Genomic DNA, 24511 nt, shown 5'->3' on the forward strand with positions numbered 1-24511 from the left:
AATGTTTCACATATTTCACATCCTATTCAGAAAAAAAGACTTAGTGTACCTAAGCCATAGTGGTACACAACAATAAAATCTTCAGTGATGTGTCAAAATGAGCCGAAAATACCCTGAGTACAACTACTACACTCCCAAATGCTTTAATAATAGATGGGCTTCTGCCATGGTAACAGCTGAAACAGTCAAACAGTAAAATGATATTACCATGTTCAATAATAGATCAAGGTTAGTTTTCAAACTGCACACACCTTCTGTCTGATCCTGTATGGTCTGCTCACCCAGAAAACACTCGATAACCTACGGGAACCTCCATGCTTGTCTGACTCTAAAGTAACACTGAGCCATGTAGGTTTTTTCCTTATACTGTAAAAAGCATTCATGTTGAGTTTCAATGCATTTTAGTATAAAAAAATAAAGGGAAGCCATTTACACATTCTCCTCTTACTCTCTACATGATATTGTTGGCTAATGGGACATCAGATCCAGAGAAAATGCAACAAATTTTGTCATCTTGACAAATATGTTTACTTGCTGCTCTGCAGAAAAGTCTACAATTAAGCTCCGCTTTATGGAAAAATAAAAAGTGGTTCAAATAAAACTTTACAATGATTTCCTGTTTATTATCATGAAATGTCTAGAGTCAATCAGATACAGTTCTCAGTAACACAAAATGGGTAAATTGATAATAAACAAATACAAGAAGCCAAAGGTAATGCTGCTATAGAAAGAAAGGCACTAAAAGGTAATCAAGGGGTAGGCTCTTTTTAAAGATTTCCTGTTTCCTGTACACAAAATGGAAATGTTCAAAATACACAGCAGTATTTTTTTTCAGTTGATATTGATTTTTTTAAGCAATATGGTGGACAATTTAAAAGCAAACTTTGATAATTAAATACAAAATTACATTAAACGGTTTCTCTTTACATAACTGTCTCAATGTTTATATGGTTAAAAGGTCAACTGTTGACCCTGTCACCTGTTCGTTCACAGCAGACCTGCAGTTCCACTCCCTTCCTCTAGGGGGCAGCACACACGTTGCTGATACATAACAGCCACAGAAGAGACTGGAGGAACCACACGTGTAGCGGCACATCACAACCACAACATGGGGAAACGAAGGCAGAATCAACAGCTTTACACAAATTTAACTAAAAAACAAAAGAAACACTTGAAGGAATTTGGAGAAGAGCATCCGTTCCACGACATGTAAGCAGAACAACTTATTACGGTTTGTTTTAAATGAGTAATGGCTTACTTTTATGTTAGCCAACTAGCTAGGCACCATTCAGAATGTGATGTAGACTTGATTGTTTTTAGCCTGAACTTAAAAGTAAATGTGTTCAAATTGAGTCAAAACGCAGTAAACATGACCGATAGTTTATTGCCATGTTCTTAATATCCTTTAGAAAAACTCCCTAAATAAATCAGTTCATTCTGACTAGTGTATTTAGGTGTCCAGAATAATGTCCAGATTCAGTTTAATGTAGATATGAATTACGAAAAATCTTTTTTTTTTTTTTTTTTTTTTAAATGGCCATTTGCAGATGTTAGGATTCTGACTACTAGAAATTCAAAGTTTCACTGTTAAAAAAAACACATATATTTTCTATATCATAACACACAAGGTAATTTTTGTAATATTGATTTATACATTGTCGCAAAATAATGTTTACATTGCTGCATACAATGGATGGGCCAGTGTTAACATTATATTTCTATAACTACTGTCCTTAGGTCATTTTATTGAAGTACTAGTAACGGGTTTAACCCCCTTTTGCCTGATTCAACAAAGTGTTGGAAACGTTCCTCTGAGATTTTGAGTCACAGGACAGTGACAGGATACCATCACACAGTTGCTGGAGATTTGTTGGCTGCACACCCATGATGAGAATCTCCTGTTCTACCACATCCCAAAACTGCTCTATTGGATTGAAATCTGGTGACTGTGGAGGCCACTGGAGTAAAGTGAACTCATTGTCATGTTTTAGAAAGCAGCTGGAGTTGATTTGAGCTTTGTGACATGGTGCATTATCCTGCTGGAAGTAGCCATCAGAAGATGCTACACTGTGGTCATAAAGGGATGGACATGGTCAGCAACAATACTTGGGTAGGGTGTGGTATTTAAAAGGTGCAATGTTGGTACTAACAGGCCCAAAGTGTGCCAAGAACATCTTATCCCCCACACTATAACACCACCAGCCTGAACTGTACTTTCATGTTATTTCCATCAAATTCTGAGCCTACCATCAGAATGTGGAACTGAAATAGAGACTCATTAGACCAGCAACATTTTTCCATCTTCTATTATCCAGTGTTGGTGAGTCTGTGTGAATTGTAGCCTCAGTTTCCTGTTCTTAGCTGACAGGAGTAACACTCGGTGTGGTTTTCTGCTGTTGTAGCCCATCTGCTTCAAAGTTGGACATGCTGTGTGTTCAGAGATGCTATTCTGCAGACCTTTGCTGGAACCAGTGCTTATTTGAGTTCCTATTACTCGTACTTGTTCTGTTACTCAGTTTAAACTTCCAGTCTTCTTGACTATGTCCAGTGTTGGCATGACTGATCTATGATTGTTAATGAATGTTTGGTGGTTGGAGAGGCCGTTGGTGGAGGTTGACTGCGTTAGGGCAGCTGTGGCTACACATGTAGCTTACCACCACTAGTGTGCGAATGTCGTGTGGCGCGATTAAATAATAGATTAAATGTGAAAAGCTTTGGGTGCCTTGAAAAGCACCATTTAAATCTAATTAAGTATTATTGTTGTTATTATTATTAATATTATTATTAGGTGTACATGACTAAATGCATGGAGTTGCTGCCGCATGATTGGCTGATTACCTATTTATCTTTAGCAATTGTATAAATATATATATTCATGTGGTTGGTGAGTGTTTGTTCAATAAAGAAACAGAATCAATGCCTTTTAATTAAATGTTAGGTCTGCTTTAGAAACACAACCCATTTAAATAGTGTGTTTTGTTAATCTGGAAGCTGATCTGTCAGTAGTTGTATTTGCTGAGGCTTTCTCTCTTTTTCTTTTTGCAGAGTAAATGAAAGATCTGAAAGGACTGAAATAGTGGAACTGGTGAGTAGTGTTGCATAGGTATTTATTTCTTGATATATTGCTTGTAAAACAGGAAATAGGTGCAGAAATTGTTAGACTAATGCAAACATAATTTGAAATATTTAATATAAGGAAAATCAGGGTCTGCGTATTTCTAACTAGCTAAAGTATGTGTTGGGTATCTTTCTTCATTTACAACCTGAACCCTCGTCTAAACCTGTCTTGTAATTTCTTTAAATAGCCTTCAGGAATATTTCTGCATCTTATTATATTTGGTTATTTTTTATTAATTAGTGGCATTGTCTCCATAAACAGTCTCATTACAATACTAAATGGTCACAGTCTCATTTTTTGTATTACAACTTATTAATGCTGTCATCTCTGATTTTATTATGTTTTAATATGTTTTTACCTCTGCTGTAGCCATCAAGCCCAGAACAGTCTGATGCAGATCCAGAAGAGCTGGAAGAAGAAGAAGATGAGGAAGAGCCAGAGCAGAAAACAGCCTATCAGAAGCTCCTTTCAACTCTGAGTCAACCCACTCGTGATGGCCAGAGTGAAGAGGAGGAAAGCACAGAGGATGAAGAGGAGGAGCTCCTTGATGAAGGTGAGCTGTTCATTTGCAAAATACTTAAGTTTGGTTTTAGATGTGACTGAAAATATTTTCAATATAGAGGAAAGTGATGGAGCTGGAGATGGAAGTGAGGGTGATGAAGATTATGTGAAGGGGGAAGAGGAACTTGGAGAAGCACACGAAGAGGAAGAGGAGGAGAAGAAGGCAGGAAATGAGTTTGTGGATAAGGAGCATGAGTCTGAGTTCTGTCTGGAGACCAACTTCACGGACAAAGGAGAACAAGAGGAAGCTGAACAATCTGCACATCATGACAACAGTAAAGGTACAAATTTATTTATGTTCTGGTTCTTGTTGATGGAAATGTTGTGAATACAGAATTAAAATGTATATTTTCGTGTTTCCTCTTATTTGCAGACATGTTTTCCCAGCATCTGGATACAGAGCTTACTGAAGAGGATGTACAGAAAATAAACTGTAGCTCTAAATCCAAGACTCAGATTGTGGTATTAATCACAAAGTTTAATTAAATAACCAAGCAAACCTTTTAGAATAAATTGCACTTATATTCTCTCTTTACTTTTTCTTATTTAGTGGCCTAAATTGGGAACTCTTCTTTGCACAAGTCCTCTTGAGAAGTTTGGCCCCATTGGCCTGCAGAAAGACACAAATCTTCCAGTTTTCCACAAACTTTTGGAGACCCGCTGGAAGGATCTGAACCAGATCTCCAATCCTACAGCAGCAGCTGAGGAGGTCAGCCCTCTCCAGCTGGAGCTGCTGGCTCTCATGGGCACTTATAAGGATCTGTATCATCCAGAGACATGTCCTCTGAAGCAGGGCCCACATGTGCGCAGTGCATACTGCCTCCATGTGCTCAATCATGTCCTGAAGGCTAATTCTCAAGTCCTATCTCACAACGCCCAGCTAAGAGAGCAGAAAACTAAGGTTAAAGCTGGAGCTGAGCCACAGGATGAACCCAGAGACCAAGGACTGACCAGACCCAAGGTAAACTAAAATGCACATGTTTTAATTCTACTTCATTTTTTAATTATTCCAATTTTTTATCAATGGCAACTGGAATTGTATAGGATCAGATGAAACATGCAGACTTTTAATGCAAATTATTTTTTTCATTATGTTTAACACATTTGAGGTCAGAAAACACCAAAGATTATGCCTTTATTTATGCAACATTTATTATCCTTGTATAAGACATGATTTACATCTTGTTTGGTTTACTTGTGAATTAGAGTTTAATATTATACCTAAAATATAGCAGAGCAAATACCAGAAGTGAAAACAAACATATAACTTATGCATTATAAATGTAATTTATTCAGCAAATTTTGCTAATTTTATCTCTTAATAAATGTGTTTGTGACCATGACATTTTGTACAGTTTAGGTAAAATAAGGGATGGATGAAGCACTCTAACTATCCCACAGTCGTGGTTCATAAAAAGTCATGCTCAAATCTGATTAGCTCAGGACATTAGGTGGTGGAGTCTCAGATCTACCTGCTTGCTAAAAAACTAGAAAGTAAGAAAGTTAGATGTTTTTTATTTTTTCTTATATAGTAAAATGCAAAAGCGGAAAGTAAGTTCTTAATATTTTTTTTTATTTTTTTTTACTAGTGATCCATCATTAATACATTTTAATGTAACACACATTCATCTGCATTGTTTGTAGTTGTCTTACATCATACTGGTGTCACTTTGGTTGTGGTTCTTAACCTTGATGGGGTAATAAATTTACAGAAACAGTCTAGTATTAATGTGCACTTTTTAATGTGCAGTCTAATGTGTGTGTGTGTGTGTGTGTTAGAGATGGGATTTTTGGCTCTTTGAAGGGAGCCGGATCTTGAGGAGCCATTCCTTTCAAAGAGCCATTCAAAAGACTGGCTCGTTCTCACAATATCTTACAAAACAAAAAGGTTGGGCTTGGCGTGTGTGTGTATACTGTGTGCGTGTGACTGAGTGAAAGATTTCAGTGTTTTTATTCTTATGTTTTTAATCATGTAAAGAACTTTGTGTTGCCTATGGCATGAAAAGCGCTTTATAATGTTTGATTTGATTTGATTTGATGAAGACAGTGTAAAAAAATTGTATATAAAAAGAATGGCTCACAAATGAACGGCTCACAGTTCATTTAAAAGAGTCGGTCAAAAGAATCGATTCGTTCATGAACGTCACATCTCTAGTGTGTGTGTTTCATAATGAATTTACATTTGAAAATAAGTGCCATTTAGAGTAACAAGTTAACCAGTGTAATTACTTTTTCTTTTAAAATTTAAAACAGAGGTACAACTCTGTGCAAAAATTTAACCCTCAAGTACAAAATAGCTTAAACTGAAGCCAACTGGTCGTTGACTTCTTATGTTAGTGAACCTCAAAGATTATAGAGCACCCCTCTGCATAAAAAAACTCAACATGCACGATACAAGCGAGGCGGCAGGAATTAATTAAACTAGTTTTATTTGTATGCTGACCATGATCATATAGTCTAAACAGTCTAAAATTGAGTCCTTGTGTTTTGCCATTTTTATTTAAAATATCCAATGATTACAACATTTCCTTTTTTCCTTGTTTATTTGTTTACAATTGAGATGTCTTGACATTTCAAACACACTTGGGGGGCTCCTCAGCCACTTAGATCGCTCATACCTTGGGCTGGCCCTGCCTATAAATATTTAATAATTTTGTCTGCACACAGTAGCTGGATAGAGCACCCTCGATTTCTTTGTACCCAACACCGTATAATGATAATAAGGCCTATTCTACTTCATGCCAGGTTCTGATTCTGGTTCCATTTCGGGGCAGCGCACTGCAAGTCGTCCACACGCTCATCAGCCTGCTAGAGACCAAAGGCAGGAAGATTGCAGTCAGTAACAAAAAGAAGTTCAAAGAGGAGTTTGGAGAGGAGGTGGATGACAAGCCGCCCAACCTGCGCAGACCAGATGATTATCAGGCCATTTTTTCTGGCAATGTGGATGATCACTTCAGGATCGGTACGGTCCAAAAGAAGCAGAGGTTTTAAAGACTTTCTGAGTTCATCTATATGACATCATGCTGCTGTGCTCTCTTCTTTTTAGGTGTCTCCATTGTGAAGGGCAGCATGCGTCTCTACGCCCCCTTCTACTCCTCAGACATCATCATCTCATCTCCGCTGGGCCTCCGCACTGTGCTGGGAGCAGAAGGAGAAAGTAAGCGAGACTTTGACTTCCTGTCATCCATCGAGCTGCTGGTGGTGGACCAGGCAGACGTCTTCTTCATGCAGAACTGGGAACATGTCTTGGTAAGTTATGCTTATTTATGACACTGTAATGCAGTGGCTTTTTCTGCAGGGCTCCTTTTCATTGATAATAATAATGTCAACCCCCCCCCCCTTTGATCCCACTACCACTTGCACCCTGATGCTTACTAAAAATGTGCCACGACATAGACTTATTTTACTGGCTGCTTCTTCGTTAACTATACTTAAAACCAGTCAGTGGCAGAAGGAATTACCAGTTCCTCTACTTTAGTGTGAAGCATTTTAAACCAGGAAACTCTGCAGTCTTCTTCAGGTGAGTTGATCTTTGGTTGAGACGGATGCTGCTGTAGGTAAACAAACCTGCTTTATACAACAGTTGAGTAGTTCATAAGTAATCAACAGGCTTTTCTTTGTGTTTAGGATGAGACGTCCCCATGTAGTGTTATTACTTGTTTGGCTTCATACTGTCAGTTGCTGATATTTTGAGATATACAACACACTGTGGTCTCTCTTCATTTACCACCATTACTTGACCTGGTCATGCCTAGGGTGAGATATGCCTCTTCATATTTTGTTATATTTTTTGGGGGGGGGGGTCTCACAGTCTCACTGCGGAAGAAATGGCGCCCCCTGCTGTCCAAATGGCAACACGGCTATTTATAAATCAAAGCATGTTTGATTTGTGCATGTAGGGAAGAAAGGGAGGAAATTTCTCAAATTTTTTGGTGATTTTTTTTTTTATTACTATTTGATATGGTTAGCTGCAGTAAATCCAACTCTCCATCAGACTCACTGCTTCTGCCATAATTTAAATCCTCGTTCAAGCAGTTTATCAGGTCAATGAGAAGCATTTGTATGAGAATATATGAAAATATTTTTACTGATCTTATGGGCCTTTTTTTTTTTTTTAGCTATATGATGATTTAATGAAATTAGAACTTTTGGTAGACTCAGTTAATATGCTGTTGTGTTTTTATTCAAGGTCTCCTATATTCAGTTTTGGTGCCATTAGAAGTAAGCTAAATCAGCTGTTATTTGGATGCATTGACAGGTTTCAGATGATTAATTTGACAGAAAACAACCAAAAGATAGATTTTGTTATAATAAGTTCCGAATATCCTTTTTTCTTCTTAAGAATATTCACATTTGTCTGTTTTAATGTATTCTTAACTTGTCTTTTTTTGGGAAAAATGTCCCATTACAGTGTATGTCCTTAAATTTAAGATAAATTCTGTCTGGGTTTGTGAGTTAAATTATCATGAAAAGCACTGAATGTCATCCCTCATGATAATTTCCATTAAATGTAACGTTCAGATACATAAACTTTTAACAGTCACATTTTATACCTTTATAATGATAATCTATAAATGAGCATTTTTATCAATGTTTTATGTGCGTTGTCCTCTCCCACCAGCATGTGATGAAGCACATGAACCTGCAGCCGTTGGACTCCCATGGAGTTGACTTTTCCAGAGTCAGGATGTGGAACCTAAACAACTGGGCTCGACATTATAGGCAGACCCTGGTGTTCAGCTCCATCCAGGACCCTCAGATCAACAACATCCTCACAAAACACTGCGCAAACTACAGAGGACAGGTCGGCTATTGTAGATGCATAACTAAACTTACTTCTTATTTTATAATGGGTCATTTATGTACAAAACATACTACGTGGTGATCGTTTGTCCACATGCATAAAAAAATTATTATAATTTTTTTTTTTTTTTTTGACACAAAGCTGGTCAAACTTTGGGGCATCTTTTTTTTCTAATCAGCTGGCTGCTTCCATTGTGTGTCAGAGATTGTAAATCCTACAGCAGAGTCTGTGAACACAGTCTGACTGCAAATAGGCTCGATATAATGCATCGTGGGCAGCCAGTCGACAGCTAGCAACATTTACACAGCTTTAATATGAGGTACATTATTTTGATTGGCTGCTTTGGTTATTTGAGTTATTTTTAAAATATATCCGTAGCTGTTACCGCAGCAACAAGAAGCAGAATGACAACATCTAGTGGCCAAATAGCAGATTGCAACTAATTAAAGGCACAACGCCTGATTCTAACCCTTCCATGCATGTTGGGGAAACTACTTTGGCCGCTAACAGCTGTTACTTTAGGATCACGTCAAACCGAAGAAAGAAACATTTGGTTAAAATAGAGCACTGTATTTACGACATCATTTGGGAAACAAGCAGTAATCAAACTGCTCTTAGAGAATCTGATTAGCTGGATAAGAATAAACAAGGTGATCATCAGATCAAGATATTAAGCCACAGTTTTAATGTGTGTTTAACGTCAGTACTTAGTGTAATGACTGTCACTAATATGTCAGTTTTTTCTGTGTTTTTGTCCCAGATCGCTGTAAAGAACATACCAAAAACAGGCTCCATCTGCCAGGTGCTGGTTCAGCTGCCACACGTGTTTCAGATGTTTTCTTCAGACAGCTTCATCGATCATGATTCTCGGTAAGATGTATGGAAGAATTTACACTCACTTCTGAGCCCACCCTCCAACCTCATTCCACACAGACCAAACAGACTGTCTCTAACATAATCTGTCTATAAACATAACAGAAACAGGTGTATGTCCTGGCACCGATGAACCAGTCAGTTGTATCTTTAGGTTAAATCAGGGCCCAGCAGCTTAGTGAATGAACAGTATTTACATCTGCTGCTTCGTATTTATGTGCAGGTTCCAGTTCTTTGTGGATAAAGTGCTCCCTCAGTACAAGGACTCTGTTATGTCCCACACTCTCATCTACATCCCGTCTTACTTCGACTACATCCGGCTGCGAAACTACATGAAGAAAGAGGAGATTAACTTTACCTCCATCTGCGAGTATTCCAGCAAGTCAGAGGTGTCCCGAGCCAGACATTTCTTCCAGAAAGGAAACAAGCAGTTTCTGCTCTTTACTGAACGATTCCACTTCTACAAGAGGTTAGTTTGTTCTAGTGTTTTTTCTTTCTGTGGTTGGTGTGCAGGGCAGTGCGATGGTGAAAAGCTAAACTTCTACAAGTGGAAGTGTTGTTCTTTTAAGGATGCTTGAATGTTAAATCACAAATCTGAGGTTTGGAAAAAAAATAGAGCTGTCCCTGAAATAAAGGAAATATGATCCCTGCAATCAGTAGTAAAGAATTTAAAACCACTAATCTTTGTTACATTTCAGTTAACATATCAATAGTTATGATAATAAATGTTTTAACAGAGTTAAATCCGTTACCTTGTATATTTAGATCCAAGATTCAGTTTGTTTCTCTCGGATGTTTACTACATGTTACTGGCATGTTGCATACTTTAAATACATTAGTGTTGCATATTTCTTAATATATATATATATATATATATATATATATATATATATATATATATATATATATATATATATATATATATATATATATATATATATATATATATATATATAACTTGACAAAAGTTGTTTTTTTTTTCATTAGAAAAGTCTAATTTTTGTCCCATTTCATATCACTGAGTACATTTAGACATGTATTATTTCCATCAGCCACACTGACCAACATGTTTCTTGTGTTGGTCACAATTTTCATTTTAATGTGTTTTTAAGTTGGAGGGATAAATAATAAATTGTATTTAATTGGTTAATCCATCAATACATTTTATTATTGCTTATCCTTCTTCATATCACATTAATCTGTTTTACTATTTTACCAAAAAGAAGAAAATTGTGATGAGAAAAAATTCTTGTCTCTTGTATTTAATTTAGGTACACCATCAAAGGGATCCAGAACCTGATCTTTTATGGACTGCCATCCTTTCCTCACTTCTACAGTGAGGTGTGTAACATGCTGGCAGCTGGGGGTCAGGGGGAGGAGGCCAGCTGGACCTGCACTGCTCTCTACTCCCGTTACGATGCTCACAAACTGGCTGCCATCAGTGGAGCACAGCGAGCCGGACAGATGCTGCACTCTAACAAGACTGTTCACCTCTTCATCACAGGAGGGGAGGAAAAAACCTCCTGAGGATGCTGGAGGGACGAAGTGAGACCATCGGACTAAAAACTTTGTAGATGTATGGAACTGATTTTTTTTTTTTTTGGCTGAAATAAGGTGAGATTGTAACTTTTACTCTCAGTGCACCTAGGTAAAAAACAGGTTATTGCTTTGTATAGTGGGAACATTAAACCATAATGTAAAAGACCATAAAATATATAATCTTATAAAAATTCTCTGGCTATTTTCATCTGTTATCATGTAAATTATCCTCTTATCTTTTAGTAGGTTTTAGTTGATCTATGTAACATCTGTGATCTGAAGTGCTGCATTTGTTTTAGTTTTATGACATGATTCGATAGAGACATGCTGCTGTAATAGCTTCAGATTAAACAATGTGTTGTATGGAAGCTTATTTAAGGAGGGGAAAAGATCCTGTAGATCAGATCTACTTAATCAGTCCTGTGAAGGTCACAGTCCTGCAGGTTTTTAGTGTATCCCTGCTCATTTAGTTGGCATATTAGCCAGCAGCATTAGCCTACTGTGTAGTAATGGGCTTGCATAGACCCGGACTCTCTTGATAAATTATTTTAGGAATTTTAATTAGAAGAATTTAGAACTAGTATGAAACAGTCTGTTGGCTGAGTAAGTCAAACACACCCAGGTGTAATACATATTTGACAAGCCAAACAAAAACATGCAGCTACAACTGACTGTTGATCTTTTTTTTTTTTTTTTTTTTTATTTAATTACTAAGCAAAACAGTCTTGTCTGTTGGATGAACCACCCACATAATTATTAACTCCATGTTACGACCCCTACTCAAGCTAGGGTTATTCGGGTCGGTAACAAATCAAATGGAACAAAACTTAAAGTATGTACAATAATTTATTACAATACAAAACAGGTTCAAGGGTTACAAAACAACCAAGGTAAGCAAAGAAATCCTAATTAACACAAGGTGTCCTCATTCAAGGTAAGAATTAACCAAACGCAATATATTCTTATACTTTAACCAAACAAAGTCCACTATAAATCCAAATATATCACACAAACCAAAATACTACTCTTACACTTCCTTAAACAGAGCTTTTATATAAACCAAATCAAATATATTCTTAAACAAACAAAAGGTGTCCACTAAACCAAGATATACAAAAGAGGGCGCAGAATCTCAATTCAACAATAACCTATTCCGGTGTCTATCTAAATAAAGGGAAGATTAATGCTCCTACAAACCAACAAGGCACTTGCCGCCTCCCTTTTATAAGCCAGTCGTCATGCTGGTTGGCCGATGAGGAGGAAGTGCGGTGAAGGAGTTGTCCACTAAGGTGTCGAAGGCATGTCTCCCCTCCGAAGGAAGGTGAAGCCGAAGGCGACCAATCACCAGGAAGGAGGACGTCTCCGAGGCCAGGTGCAGGGTGCAGGCTATGCAGCATCTCATAAACACCTACCCAGGCCAGAGGCCAGGGGACGTGACACTCCCACCCTTAAAATGCAAGTTCTTCACAAACATTCTTTTCTAAATACTGGAACACAAAAGAAAGTTACTACATACATGCATTTCATTCTCCAACCTCATTCCCCATTGTCCCTCAAACGTCCCCCCCCACATTTCAAACATTGTCACATGGTCACAGTTCAGTCACCATCATCCCCGTCCATCTCAAGACGGGACAGTGCATCCGCACAGACATTTTCACAACCCTTTTTATGACGAATTTCCAGGGCGTATTCTTGGACTATGAGAGCCCATCGCATAAGTCTCTGATTTTGGTTGTACATGCGGGATGGGAATGTTAGTGGGTTTTGATCCGTGTATACTGTGGTTGGCACAGACGAGGAGCCCACGTACACAGCAAAATGCTGTAGAGCTAGCAACAGCGACAGCGTCTCTTTCTCAATCGTGGAATAATGCATCTGGGCCCGGTTGAACTTCCGCGAGTAAAACCCAACGGGGTGATCAAGTCCGTTGTGGTCAGTTTGCAGAAGAACAGCTCCCGCTCCTACAGCACTCGCATCTATTTCAAGTTGAAACGGTCTTGTTAGGTCGGGGGCGGCGAGCACTGGTGCATGTCTGAGAAGAGCCTTGGCGCTGGCGAATGCATGCTGGCATTCGTCGGTCCATTTAAATGGTTGTTTTGGGCTTACCAACGCTGTTAACGGTGCGACAACCGTAGCAAAATTCCTACAGAAATTCCTGTAGTACCCCGTCATTCCCAAGAAACGGCGGAGTGATTTCCTATCTTCGGGGCGAGGGAACTTATCAATGACCTCTATTTTAGCTTCGAAAGGACGAACATGTCTTGTCCAACTTGTCTACCAAGATAAGAGACAGTTGCTTTGCCAAACTCGCATTTAGCAAGGTTTAACGTTAAGGTTGCTTTCTCCAACCGCGAAAATATCTCTTCTAATGCTGACAGATGCTCCTCCCAAGTATCCGAAAACACTACCACATCGTCCAGATAGGCAGTACAATAGGGAAGATCGGAAAACAGGGTATTGACTAAACGTTGGAACGTTGCCGGAGCATTGCACATTCCAAAGGCCATCACCGTATATTGCAGAAAACTGTCTGGGGTTACAAACGCAGAGATCTCTGAAGCACAATCTGTCAACGGGACCTGCCAATAGCCTTTTAACAGATCTAGCTTTGTCACAAACTGAGCCGATCCAACCGCATCCACACAATCATCCACTCTCGGCATTGGGTACGCATCTACTACTGTCAGAGCATTTACTTTTTTGTAATCCGTTATAAATCGAGGCGATCCATCCGGTTTCCTCTCAACTAAACATGGTGAACTCCATGGGCTTTTACTTTGTCGGGCGAAGCCGTTCTAAACCAAATAATCTGTTTCCTGATTCATCATCTGTCGCTTAGGTACACTACAACGGTAGGGATGCTGCTTGACAGGTCGGTTACTCCCTACATCAATATCGTGTGCAATAACATTGGTACGGCTAGGGATATCCTGAAATATCAGAGGGAACTTGTGAACTAACGCGAGTAACTCAGATCTTTGGTTATTGGAGAGATGGTCTAATGTAACCGGTAGTTTCTGCAACATCTTGGAGTTACATAACCGAGGGGTGAGTTTTGCAGTAAGATCCTCTGACCACTGCCGTTCCACTGGAGCAACTTCCGGATCTCCTATCACAATACCACACTGAACCTCAGGGACAGATGTATTTGACAACTTAGGTTCAGCATTAGCTAGAACCTCACGGGATACATACGCCTTTAACATATTGACATGACACGTCCTAGTTTTTCGTCTTCTTTCGGGCGTCAAGATTACATAGTTTGTTTCTGATAGTCGTCGATTGACTTGACACTCCATGTGTTGATGCAATAGTGACTTTGGCCACACAATTACAGTGTTGTCTCCACTGAACGTGTCAGCCGTCATGATGGACGACAAACCACAGAAGCTCAATTTGAAACGTGAAGTGGGGCTGATGGGAGCCGTGTCCCTCATTGGAGGGACGATGATTGGGTCTGGGATCTTCATGTCCCCTCAGACGGTGATCTCCACCATTGGCAGCCCTGGAGCAAGCTTGATGGTGTGGGCCTGCAGTGGATTACTGGTGATAATGGTGTCTTTCTGTTATGCTGAGCTGGGCACTGTTATAAAAGAATCAGGAGGAGAGTACATCTACATCCTCAGGACTTCAGGCCCAGTTGTTGCCTTCATGTTAGTCTTCAGCTCTGTGTTATTTGTGAGACCTGCTGGTGTTGCTGGCATCGCGCTGAGTTTTGCTCAGTATGTTGTTGCTCCTTTCTATGAAGAATGTCCTCCTCCAGTCCTGCTGGTGAAGTTTGTGGCTGCAGCTGCGATTTTAGTTCTGGCTACCATAAACTGCCTAAATGTTCGTTTTGCAATGTCAGTGCAAGTGTTTTTTATAGTGGCCAAGGTTGTGGCCCTGGCTGTCATCATAATAGGAGGGGTGGTGATGCTTGTCAGAGGGCAAACGGAAAGCTTTGAAGATGCATTTGAGAACACAAACGTGGGCATCAATCCAATTGGCATAGCTTTCTACCAGGGGCTGTGGTCATATGATGGCTGGAACAATCTGAATTATGTGACAGAAGAACTGAAACGACCAGAGGTAAGTAAAAGGATTAACCTGCAGCACTAAAGAGACCAACACAAACTAGTAGAAAAGTGATTTCTCATTGCTGTCAATGTAGTAAATGCTGTAAACAGATTTTCCACTACTTTTCTCCTCATATATTATAAAAATATTCAGCCATCCTTTATTTCTTTACCTTTTAATTTCAAGGTGCCACATTTTCTGCAGTCTTTCAACATGGTCTTCAGTAATAGTTCTCCAGGCTGTCTGACAGTCTAAAGCATATAAATAGGCTCTTAAATTTATGTTCAAGTTGGGAAAAGAAAATCCAGCACAGACCTGAGACAGGACGTCAGAGATGCATGAAGCATTATTTCATTCAGCTTCTTTGGGAGCCAAAATTAAACTAAAAATATTAAATGTCCTTCAAAAAGACTGAAGAACTATTCCTGGAGATTACTTAAACTTTAAAAAAAATCTTGTTTAAGAGGGAGCAGATGGTTGAAGAAACAAATATTAACCTCCAAGCTTGTTAATTGTGTAAACTCTTTTGCTTTATTTATTGTTTACTCTGGATTACTCTGACTCGTTGAGTGAACAGCTCATTTAGTCAAAAACCTGTTTCCTGGTGGTTTTGGAAGCCCTTGTAAGGATGAAAAGCAGTACCATTTATATATTCTTGTACTGCTGTGTCATCTTACCTTTACTTGTTCATCACTTATTGTTTAGAAAGTTAAAAATAAATATATGCATCTTACCATTAATGGTATGAACGGTTGGTTGGAAGTGTACTTTGAAGTGCAGCTCGTAAATGCAGAAAGACATTCACAGTAAAGACGTGTGGAGCACCTGTGTATGTGTGTGTGCGTGCGTGCGAGCGAGTGTTTCCCTACTAGCGTATTGGTTGAGGTTAAAAGGGGCGGGGTTAATTAGCATATATTCGAAACATTTAGGTTAAACATTTAGATTTAGATATGATTTAACATTTAGATATAAGATTTAACTTTTAGATGTAATATTCAATATTTAGATATATTATTTAAGATTTAAATATAATATTTAACATTTAGACATAACATATAACATTTAGATTTAGATTTAAACATTTAGAGTTAACATATAACATTTAGATTTAGATTTAAAGATTTAGATTTAACATATAACATTTAGATTTAGATTTAAACATTTAGATTTAGATTAAACATTAAATTTATTATTTAAGATTTAAATATAAGATTTAACGTTTAGATATAACATTTAGATTTAGATTTAAAATTTAGATTTAGATGTTCTATTTGACCATTATACATGTGGTTAAAAGTTATGTTAAATGTAGGAAAAATGTGCTAAATGTCAGAAAAGTGAGATAAATAATAAAAATGTGTCAGCTACAACTTTTATACTAAATTTTTACACTTGGCGCCCCATAGGTAACTACTTATTACTTACTGATTCGCCAGTAAGGCGTTCGCTAGTGACGAAGCAAATAATTAACCAGTAGTTCCCTAATAAGCCTGGTCTTTGTGGTCACCAGTAAGTACTGGTTAACTACCCATTAGTTACTGATTCGCCCCCAAGGTGTTCCCTAGTAACGAAGCAAATTTTGCGTCCAGTATTGTAAAATGTTACCCATAGTTTATCTATTGTGAAGCCTGTGTTTTATTCGGTGTGAAAGCAGAAGCAGAATCCGTAGCTCTGCTATAATGGAACAGAAACTCAACCTGAAGAGGGATGTGGGGCTAATAGGAGCCGTTTCTTTCATTCCTGGGACCATGATGGGATCTGGGATCTTCATTTCACCCCAGTACGTGCTGCAAACAATCGGCAGCCCTGGGGCCAGTCTTGTTATATGGGCCTGCTGTGGGCTGATAGCCTTGCTGGGGGGGCTCTGCTATGCTGAACTGGGCACGGTCATTCCAGAGTCTGGAGGGGAGTACATCTACATGCTAAGGACTGCAGGGAAAGTTGTGTCCTTCATGTTTGTCTTCAGCTTCGTCATTGTCATGAGGCCTGCCAGCGCCACAGGAATCGCTCTGAGCTTTGCTGAATACGTCGTGGCTCCCTTCTACGTCGGTTGCACTGTCCCACAACCGGTTTTAAAATTTGTGGCTGCAGGGGGGATCTTGGTGCTGGGCGTAATTAACTGTCTGAGCGTCCACCTGGCCACCGCCATCCAGGTAACGACCATGGTCGTGAAAGTGCTGGCATTGGCAGCGATCATTCTGGGAGGAATCGTGATGCTTTTCCAGGGCAACACTGTCAACTTTGAGGATTCCTTTGAAGGAACTAATGTTGGTGTCAGCTCCATTGGGCTTGCTTTCTATCAGGGCTTGTGGTGTTTTGATGGCTGGAACACTCTGAATTATTTAACCGAGGAGCTGAAAAGTCCAGAAGTAAGACTGTCAGACTTGTTGATAAACTTTCAAATGGAAAAGAGAGTAGAAGTGATTGCGTCTGAATCACAACACTTCCACTGTCAGATCCAATAACAACAACTAGATAAACGCTTACGCAATGTGAGTTTATAATCAACAGCTGAATGTCAAATCATTTACAATCACAGATTAGTTCATTTTAAAGTCAGGGTTCCTCCTGCTCTCAGACCATTTGCAGTAAGACAGCTGGTCTGAATATTTTTTATCTTTTGGATTCTGCTCAGTAAAATTTGGTCATCATGGTGAACAAAGGACGTGAACCCCTGCAAATGAAGCGGGCTATTGGACTGGTTGGAGGTGTAGCACTAGTTTCTGGAACCATGATCGGGTCTGGTATATTCATGTCCCCTCAGTTTGTTCTCTCCTATGTGGGAAGCCCTGGCGCCAGTCTGGTGATCTGGGCTGTCGCAGGAGTTGTGGCAATGCTTGCAGCCCTTTCCTACGTCGAGCTGGGGACCATCATTCCTGAATCCGGCGGAGAATTCATCTACATACTGAGGATCTATGGCTCATGCCCTGCTTTCTTTGCAGCAGTCACTTTTATCCTGGTTGTGAAGCCTTTCGGCGCTGCTGCGATGGGAATCAGCATTGCAGAATATGCCATGGCACCTTTTTACCCTGGCTGCCAGCCTCCTCAGCTGGCTGTGAAGTGCACTGCGGCTGTCGCCATCCTGATCGTTGCCACAGTCAACATCCTGAATGTCCGCCTAGCTGTCAGAGTCCAAGTGGTCTTCTTAGTGGCCCAAGTTGTAGCTTTAACAGTCATTGTTATTGGTGGGCTGGTGGAGATCATTCAAGGAAACAATGTGATTGTGGAAAACTTGAAAGTTGAGAATTCCTTTAAAGGGACTCACTATTCTGCAAGTGGTTTGGGAATGGCGTTTTTTCAAGGACTCTGGGCTTACGGTGGCTGGTTCAATTTGAATTGTGTCACCGAGGAGCTTAAAAGACCAGAGGTGAGGCTACAATCTCTTGAGTCACCTATAAGGGGCCGTGCAGGACAAATGTGAGAGGTTTTACTGTTGTGTAATGTCACAACTTTATGAGCTTTAAATGCTCATTTCACTATTGATTGACTGCACAGAACTCGTGATCGAAGTGTCAAAAGTTTCAGGAGGACTGATGAAAAGTTTGGTTGTTTTTTTAATTAATTTTTTTCCTAATTATCTTTAGTTTCCGGTCTTGTTTTTGAGTCCTCTGTCTTGTTTTGTTTTAGTTGTTTCCCTTGTCTTATCTGTTTGTTTTATTTCCTGTTAACGTCTTCTAGTCCTGGTCTATCACACCCACTTCTTGTTTGTAATTTAGTCCTTCAGTAATTAAGCTCTCAGTTGTTCTTCTTCCTTTGCCAGTTCATTGTGTGTGATCGCTGTTTTTGTCATGCTTTGTCACTTGAGTTGTGTCAGTTGAGTTATGTTAATCTTCAGTCAGCTGTTTTAATTTAGTCTTTGTTTAGTTCTGTACTCCCTGCTTTTGCAGTGTATTTTTTTGTATTACAACATTTTTATTCTTACGTCCACCTGTCCCTTGTGAATCCTGCATTTGTTTCTGGTCATCTGTTTTCTTCAGGCAGCTCATTACAAAGTTTTAGAGCTCTGGTGTTGAATGCTGTGCCTCTGGAACAAAATAAAGTAATATACTTGAACTGGAGACTGAAAAAAAAATCAAAACATCATGAAATCACTTCCAGGAAAATGGGAAAAAAGCTAAAACATTTCTACTTTTGAGGAGTATTACAGCTAAAGTACACTGGCATTATTATTTAAGTCAGGGGTGTCCAGCTCCGGTCCTCAAGAGCCACAATCCTGCAGGTTTTTGATGAGTCATTGTGCAAAACTTAATAGGCTGTTGGATCTATTTCATTTGAGTCAGGTGTGTTGAAGCAGGAAACATTGGAAAATCTGCAGGACAGCGGCCCTCGAGGACCAACTTTGGACACCCCTGATTTAAGTCATCATTATTCAACTATTAAAAGGTTTGGTTACCATACCATTGCAAAATTTCTGTTTTATATATTTAAAAACAAAACAAGAAGATGGTAACAGATGACTGTTTGGGAAAACAAAAATAATTATTAATTTATTTGTACATATGTTGATTCCAGAAACTACAATAATGCCAAATATGACTGTTTTTGCACAAAGAAAATTTGGGTAAAGAGCAGTGGCTTGCAGCTTACAGTTCATGCATTGGGATTTCTGTTTTGTTTTGTCTTTTTACAGGTGAATCTTCCCAGAGCTCTGTTAATAGCCATTTCTCTGGTGACTGGCTTGTATCTGCTGGTGAATGTGAGCTATCTGACAGTAATGACACCTAACGAGCTCATGTCCTCCAGCGCTGTAGCAGTTACCTGGGGGTAAGGACACACCCGACAAAAGATGGCATGGAGCAGATTGATGTTTGGTTTCAGTCTGAAAAGATCTTTTAATTCTACCTTTAATAGGAGAAAAAGTAGAGGTTATATCTATTTTTAACATATTTGGTCATTTTTAAAGCTGTAAGTAATAATACAAATCGGGGATGCCTTATTTTAAATTTAAGTAGCTGACATTTATGGTGAATATATAACATTCATCTTCATAAAATCAAAATCAATGGTCCGTGATTAGTTGCTGATCTTTGACATCTATGGTCTGCTGTTTGATGTGAAGTTTCTTGTTTATTTACAAATATCTTACAAGGATTTAAAGTTAATCTTTGAGTACATTAGCAAAGAAAATCAATTACAAGTTTAGCAGATTTTAAACATTTTATCCAGGATTTAACCCAATGCCCCAAAAGACATGTTTCACAGAACAATTCAGGAAGTCCTCCATGAAAAATGTTCAGAAAAAATCCACTTGATGACTGGATGAAGCATTTTTAAAAGTTTCTAGGAAAAGTTAACCACTCAGTGAATTGTAGATACAAGTGATAACTGTCTCATAATAGTACTAGTACAAAGGACAGTAATTGGCCCAAAACTTCAAAAATGTATGCAAAGTTTTAAAAGAATGAATCAACAAGCCAACCTAAAAAAGAGGCCAACTAAATATAATTATACTCAAAAGTGTGACTTAACAAACAAATCAAACTCAGCTGAAGAAAACTGACCAAACTCCATGACACTCAAGAGTAACTCATATAGTGGGTGGGTCAAACCACACACACTGGGGGAAACAAAAAGGCTACCAAGACTCAACTAAACCTGAAAAACTTACCCATAATCCGGCGGCATATAGTAGGCCCTGATGAGCCAGCACTCAGATTTAAGACTCCTCTGTCCTTAATTACACCTTTCTTCCACAAGGAAAAGACTTTTTCGACACAACTCAAAAATCAAGAAACAAAATGCATTTAACCTTCTTTTGCTGCCGAGTGTGCAGCCCATAACATTAATAAAAGGTAAAATTAAAATTGATAATATTAAATGTTCGTGTCTGTAAGGCAAAAAGTATTGCGTTAAACATTTTTACCAATGCAGGGCCTGAGCCACCACATTCACAAACACGGATAAGATAGCTTGGAGTATACCAAGATGAATTCTCTCGCAAATCTCACGAGAATCCCGATGTTCTGCAGGGCAATCCAGGACAGGTAATCTCAGCAAATTCATCTCAGAAAGAAAAAGTGCCTGGTGCAAAAAGCAACCTTAAATCTGCAAGTACCTCTGCAGCTGTTCATGTCTGAGTGCAGGGGTCCACAACCAGAAAGCGTCTGCATGTAATTGAACTGCAATGGAAATAAACAGGAAATATTCTTTCTATCCAAGAAGAACCAGAATGGATTACAACTAGTTTGTCAGTGATGATCTTTTAGACCAGGTCTTTTGGGAAAATATTATCTAAACAGCCAGTTTACAGTAACAGTACACATATACTAAGCAATTTTTTCTTTCTTTTCATTTTACCTGGATGTCTCCTGAGTATTTCCTATCTGCATAAAATAAACTTATTTATTTTCTTTAAAACAAAAGAATTTAGGTTTAGGTCCTGATTTAAATCATCTTGAAATGTTGCAAATCAGTTTGAAAAAGGTGTCCCAAAAAGACCCTTACAGACATCCTGTAACTTTAATGAGCAGGAAATGTGGGTTAAGATTTCTTGATGAAATTATTTCCATGGAAGAGCGATTTTTCTCTCATGAGAAATGTTAAATAAATTATTAAAATGCTGCTTTAAAATGTCAAGAAAGATATCTAACTTTTATAAATGATCATGTTTGGATGTGTTTGACCTCTTCGATCTGGAAGAAATTTCAGTATAATTAACAAAGCTCTTTTTTACTATTAACAAAATATTTTGAATGATGGTGTTTCTACAGGAATAAGGTGTTAGGCAGCTGGGGATGGATCATGTCGGTGGCTGCAGCCTTGTCTGCTTTTGGTTCCTTAAATGGGATGTTCTTTAGCGGGGGTCGTGTGTGCTTTGTTGCTGCCAGGGAAGGCCACATGGTAACAGTCTCACTACCTCACTGAAGCTTATATAGTTCTTTAGAGTAAAGCTATCAAAAGGTTTTTTAACTCAGACTAGTGTTTGTTTTGCAGCCTGACATTCTGTCCATGGCCCACGTCCACCGGCTGACGCCATCTCCAGCGCTGATCTTCATCACGCTGGTCTCTTTGGTGGTGCTGATCCCCGGAGACTTTCAAAGTATTGTCAACTACTTAAGGTAAAATTTGCATCTAAACTTGTGTTTAGATTAAATTTATGTTTGGTGAATTATTTCTTTGATGCAATAAATCTTATTCATTTAAATCATTTTAAAAAGTGCCTTTTATGGCCGCATGTATTGGGCAATATCTCTGTTAGGGCTGTAGAGGTCATGCAAAACATTTCTTTTATTCTTTTTTATTTCTGAAGTTCTTTTAATATTACCCCAAATGGGTATTGTGCAATATGATTTCTAATGTGTGGTTAATGGTTGTGGAGGAGGCTCTGCACCAATTGGATAACAGCTTTTGGTGGAGGAAGTGTCATGGTGTGGGACTTGCAACAGAGGCTGGTTGAAGAATGGGATGCTGTCCCACAACAAATGGGCTGTCCTTACAAATGTGGCTCCATTTATAAAAGAAATAAACAGGCTTTCCAATTTTGTAAGATTTGTTGCCATTAAGCACTGTTACAATAAAGAAATAATCAACCAAATTCAAATTTCTTTACTTTTTGTGTAAAGTTTATATATTTTCTTAAATGCAACACAGTCTTTTGGTGTTTGTCTAAATGTTTTCTTCATTGCTGTTGTCAGTTTCACAGCTTGGTTTTTCTACGGCATCACCCTGTCTGGGCTCATTTACCTCAAAATCAAGAAGCCAGAGCTCCCCAGACCATACAGCGTCAGTGTTACACACCATTTTCCTGTTTTTTTTTTTTTTTAATATATATATTTCTTATGGGATTCTTGATACGAATGTCTTGTCCTCTTTTCACAGGTTCCCATAGTCCTCCCCATACTTGTCCTTCTTGTGGCTATTTTTCTTGTGCTGGCACCCATCATAGATGATCCCCAGATTGAATATCTTTATGTGGCTTTATTTATTTTAAGTGGGGCTATAATCTACGTACCATTCATCCATTTCAAGCTTTGCCCGGGACTGTTGACCAAGGTGACGGTGTTCCTGCAGCTGTTCTTAGAAGTCGCCCCAGCAGACAAAAACCTGTGACACACAGGTTTGTAAGACCTTCAAAGGGGTGCAGGTACACATCATCTGCTGGAAAACACTCCTAAAACCATCACAAATATATTGCACCTATGCATTTTTAAGAAGCTTTTTAATCTAATTCAAATCAGAGAATATGTATAAAAATGACTTTATTTTGAATTACATTTTTTAATGTAAGATTTTTCTAGTTGTGGACTTTTGTTTTAAATGAATTATAAATAAAAACTCCAGCTCTATTTTGTAAATATAGAATATATTTCTTCTTGAAGGACAACTAGAATCTATAATTCTGAAGTACTGGACAAATACAGTAGGAAGAAAAATGTCACAATACTACATCCTCTACATTAAAATGCATCTTTTCCAGATGCATTTTAATGTTACTTTAATCAAATTAGCAACTCATCAGATTGCTAACATCAGCTTATTTGTCTGTGTGATGGTCCCAGCAGGTTTGTTGTGTTGCATTAATTCCAGCAAAGTTAGAAGTTTATTTTTGTTAGTTTAGATTTGGGATTTCAAATTGTCCTCTGCAAACATTTCCTGCAAAGTGGGGTTGCTGGTTTAGCACCATTCAAATAGTGTGATATTCTTGACTCTTTTGTTCCAATAGTCCACTTCTGGTCCCCCAACACCTGAGGAGGACTTTGTTTTTCCAGCTAGATTAATTTGAAACAGAAGTATCTTGTTTATTGAGGTTGAGGAGCTTCAACATACCTGAATCAAATTAAATAGATCTAACAGGCTATCAAGTTCAGGCATGTTGAAGTATGGAAAACCTGCTGGATTGTGGCCCTCGCAGGACTGAACGGAGTAACCTTGGCCGAGATTATGTCAAAACTTACAAAAAAGAAAGAAAGAAAAAAAAAACACCTGTGACAGACGGGGGACTGAAAACTTATCATGGCTGGCCTATTGTTAGAAGATTTTGCATCCTATGTCCACCACAGCGAGTGCAACTTCAAGCAGAGCATTGATGTGCTTAGTGAGAGCACAGAGTGGCTTCCATGTCCCAAAAAAGATCCTGCTGGATGTATGTAGTGTTTCGCATATCCAAGTTGGTTTTTGTTACTGATGTGGGATGGCAGACAAACTTAGCACTTCTCAGTCATCACCGAGTTGGATTATGCCATCTTTGTTGATTCCTTTCATTTCTCTGGGCTAAAAAAATGTTTCATTAGATAAATAAATTAACACCGATCTGAAATCAAATGGGAAAGCACTGTATCTGTGATTACGCCTCCAGTAGTAGATAAACCTTATCAGTGTGCTTGACATGATTTTTTGGTATCGACATTAATATTTAACCAGGCAGCATTTCATAGTTTTTGTTGTCTTTGTTAGATTACTTTTCTTTTTCTTTTCTGAACGCAGTGTACCATATGAGTGTTTCGTTAAATCATATTTATTTCTATTGTTTAATTATTTTCCGCTCTTGCATTTTTATGAGTGTGTTTCAAATATATTTTTATCTGTGTAAAGCACAGTGTTTTGCTTATTGCATGAAA

The 24511-nt window shown here is 38.5% G+C and overlaps 3 protein-coding genes across 3 annotated transcripts; all 3 read left to right on the forward strand.

Annotated features, from left to right (window-relative positions):
* The first annotated feature begins 1073 nt into the window (after positions 1–1073).
* On the forward strand, positions 1074–11078 carry utp25 (UTP25 small subunit processor component). The gene is made up of 12 exons (XM_041971306.1): positions 1074–1209; positions 3046–3085; positions 3488–3671; positions 3739–3960; positions 4053–4141; positions 4230–4640; positions 6425–6641; positions 6726–6928; positions 8301–8483; positions 9244–9353; positions 9580–9825; positions 10628–11078. Exons 1-12 carry the CDS (start codon positions 1109–1111, stop codon positions 10881–10883), a joined length of 2262 nt encoding a protein of 753 aa, XP_041827240.1. The 5' UTR covers positions 1074–1108; the 3' UTR covers positions 10884–11078.
* A 3186-nt stretch (positions 11079–14264) lies between these two features.
* Positions 14265–17419, forward strand: LOC121631568 (b(0,+)-type amino acid transporter 1-like). Its single transcript, XM_041972576.1, has 2 exons — positions 14265–14966; positions 16643–17419. The coding sequence occupies exons 1-2, from the start codon at positions 14265–14267 to the stop codon at positions 17417–17419; spliced, it is 1479 nt and encodes a 492-aa protein (XP_041828510.1).
* Positions 17420–17458: 39 nt separating this feature from the next.
* Positions 17459–24152, forward strand: LOC121630814 (b(0,+)-type amino acid transporter 1-like). The gene is made up of 6 exons (XM_041971316.1): positions 17459–18321; positions 19585–19718; positions 21665–21794; positions 21888–22012; positions 22589–22676; positions 22773–24152. Exons 1-6 carry the CDS (start codon positions 17605–17607, stop codon positions 23001–23003), a joined length of 1425 nt encoding a protein of 474 aa, XP_041827250.1. The 5' UTR covers positions 17459–17604; the 3' UTR covers positions 23004–24152.
* The last annotated feature ends 359 nt before the right edge of the window (positions 24153–24511 follow it).

This window comes from Melanotaenia boesemani, chromosome 20, assembly GCF_017639745.1.
Source record: "Melanotaenia boesemani isolate fMelBoe1 chromosome 20, fMelBoe1.pri, whole genome shotgun sequence".
NCBI lineage: Eukaryota > Metazoa > Chordata > Actinopteri > Atheriniformes > Melanotaeniidae > Melanotaenia > Melanotaenia boesemani.

Bases quoted from the DNA above. Each gene is read 5' to 3' on its own strand.
- utp25 (XM_041971306.1), top strand. From the start codon at position 1,109: ATGGGGAAACGAAGGCAGAATCAACAGCTTTACACAAATTTAACTAAA. The intron at 4,142-4,229 runs GTATTAATCACA...TTTCTTATTTAG, and splicing joins AATCCAAGACTCAGATTGTG to TGGCCTAAATTGGGAACTCT. The intron at 9,826-10,627 runs GTTAGTTTGTTC...TATTTAATTTAG, and splicing joins CGATTCCACTTCTACAAGAG to GTACACCATCAAAGGGATCC.
- LOC121631568 (XM_041972576.1), top strand. From the start codon at position 14,265: ATGATGGACGACAAACCACAGAAGCTCAATTTGAAACGTGAAGTGGGG. The intron at 14,967-16,642 runs GTAAGTAAAAGG...ATAATGGAACAG, and splicing joins AAGAACTGAAACGACCAGAG to AAACTCAACCTGAAGAGGGA.
- LOC121630814 (XM_041971316.1), top strand. From the start codon at position 17,605: ATGGTGAACAAAGGACGTGAACCCCTGCAAATGAAGCGGGCTATTGGA. The intron at 19,719-21,664 runs GTAAGGACACAC...GTGTTTCTACAG, and splicing joins GCTGTAGCAGTTACCTGGGG to GAATAAGGTGTTAGGCAGCT. The intron at 22,677-22,772 runs GTCAGTGTTACA...CTCTTTTCACAG, and splicing joins AGCTCCCCAGACCATACAGC to GTTCCCATAGTCCTCCCCAT.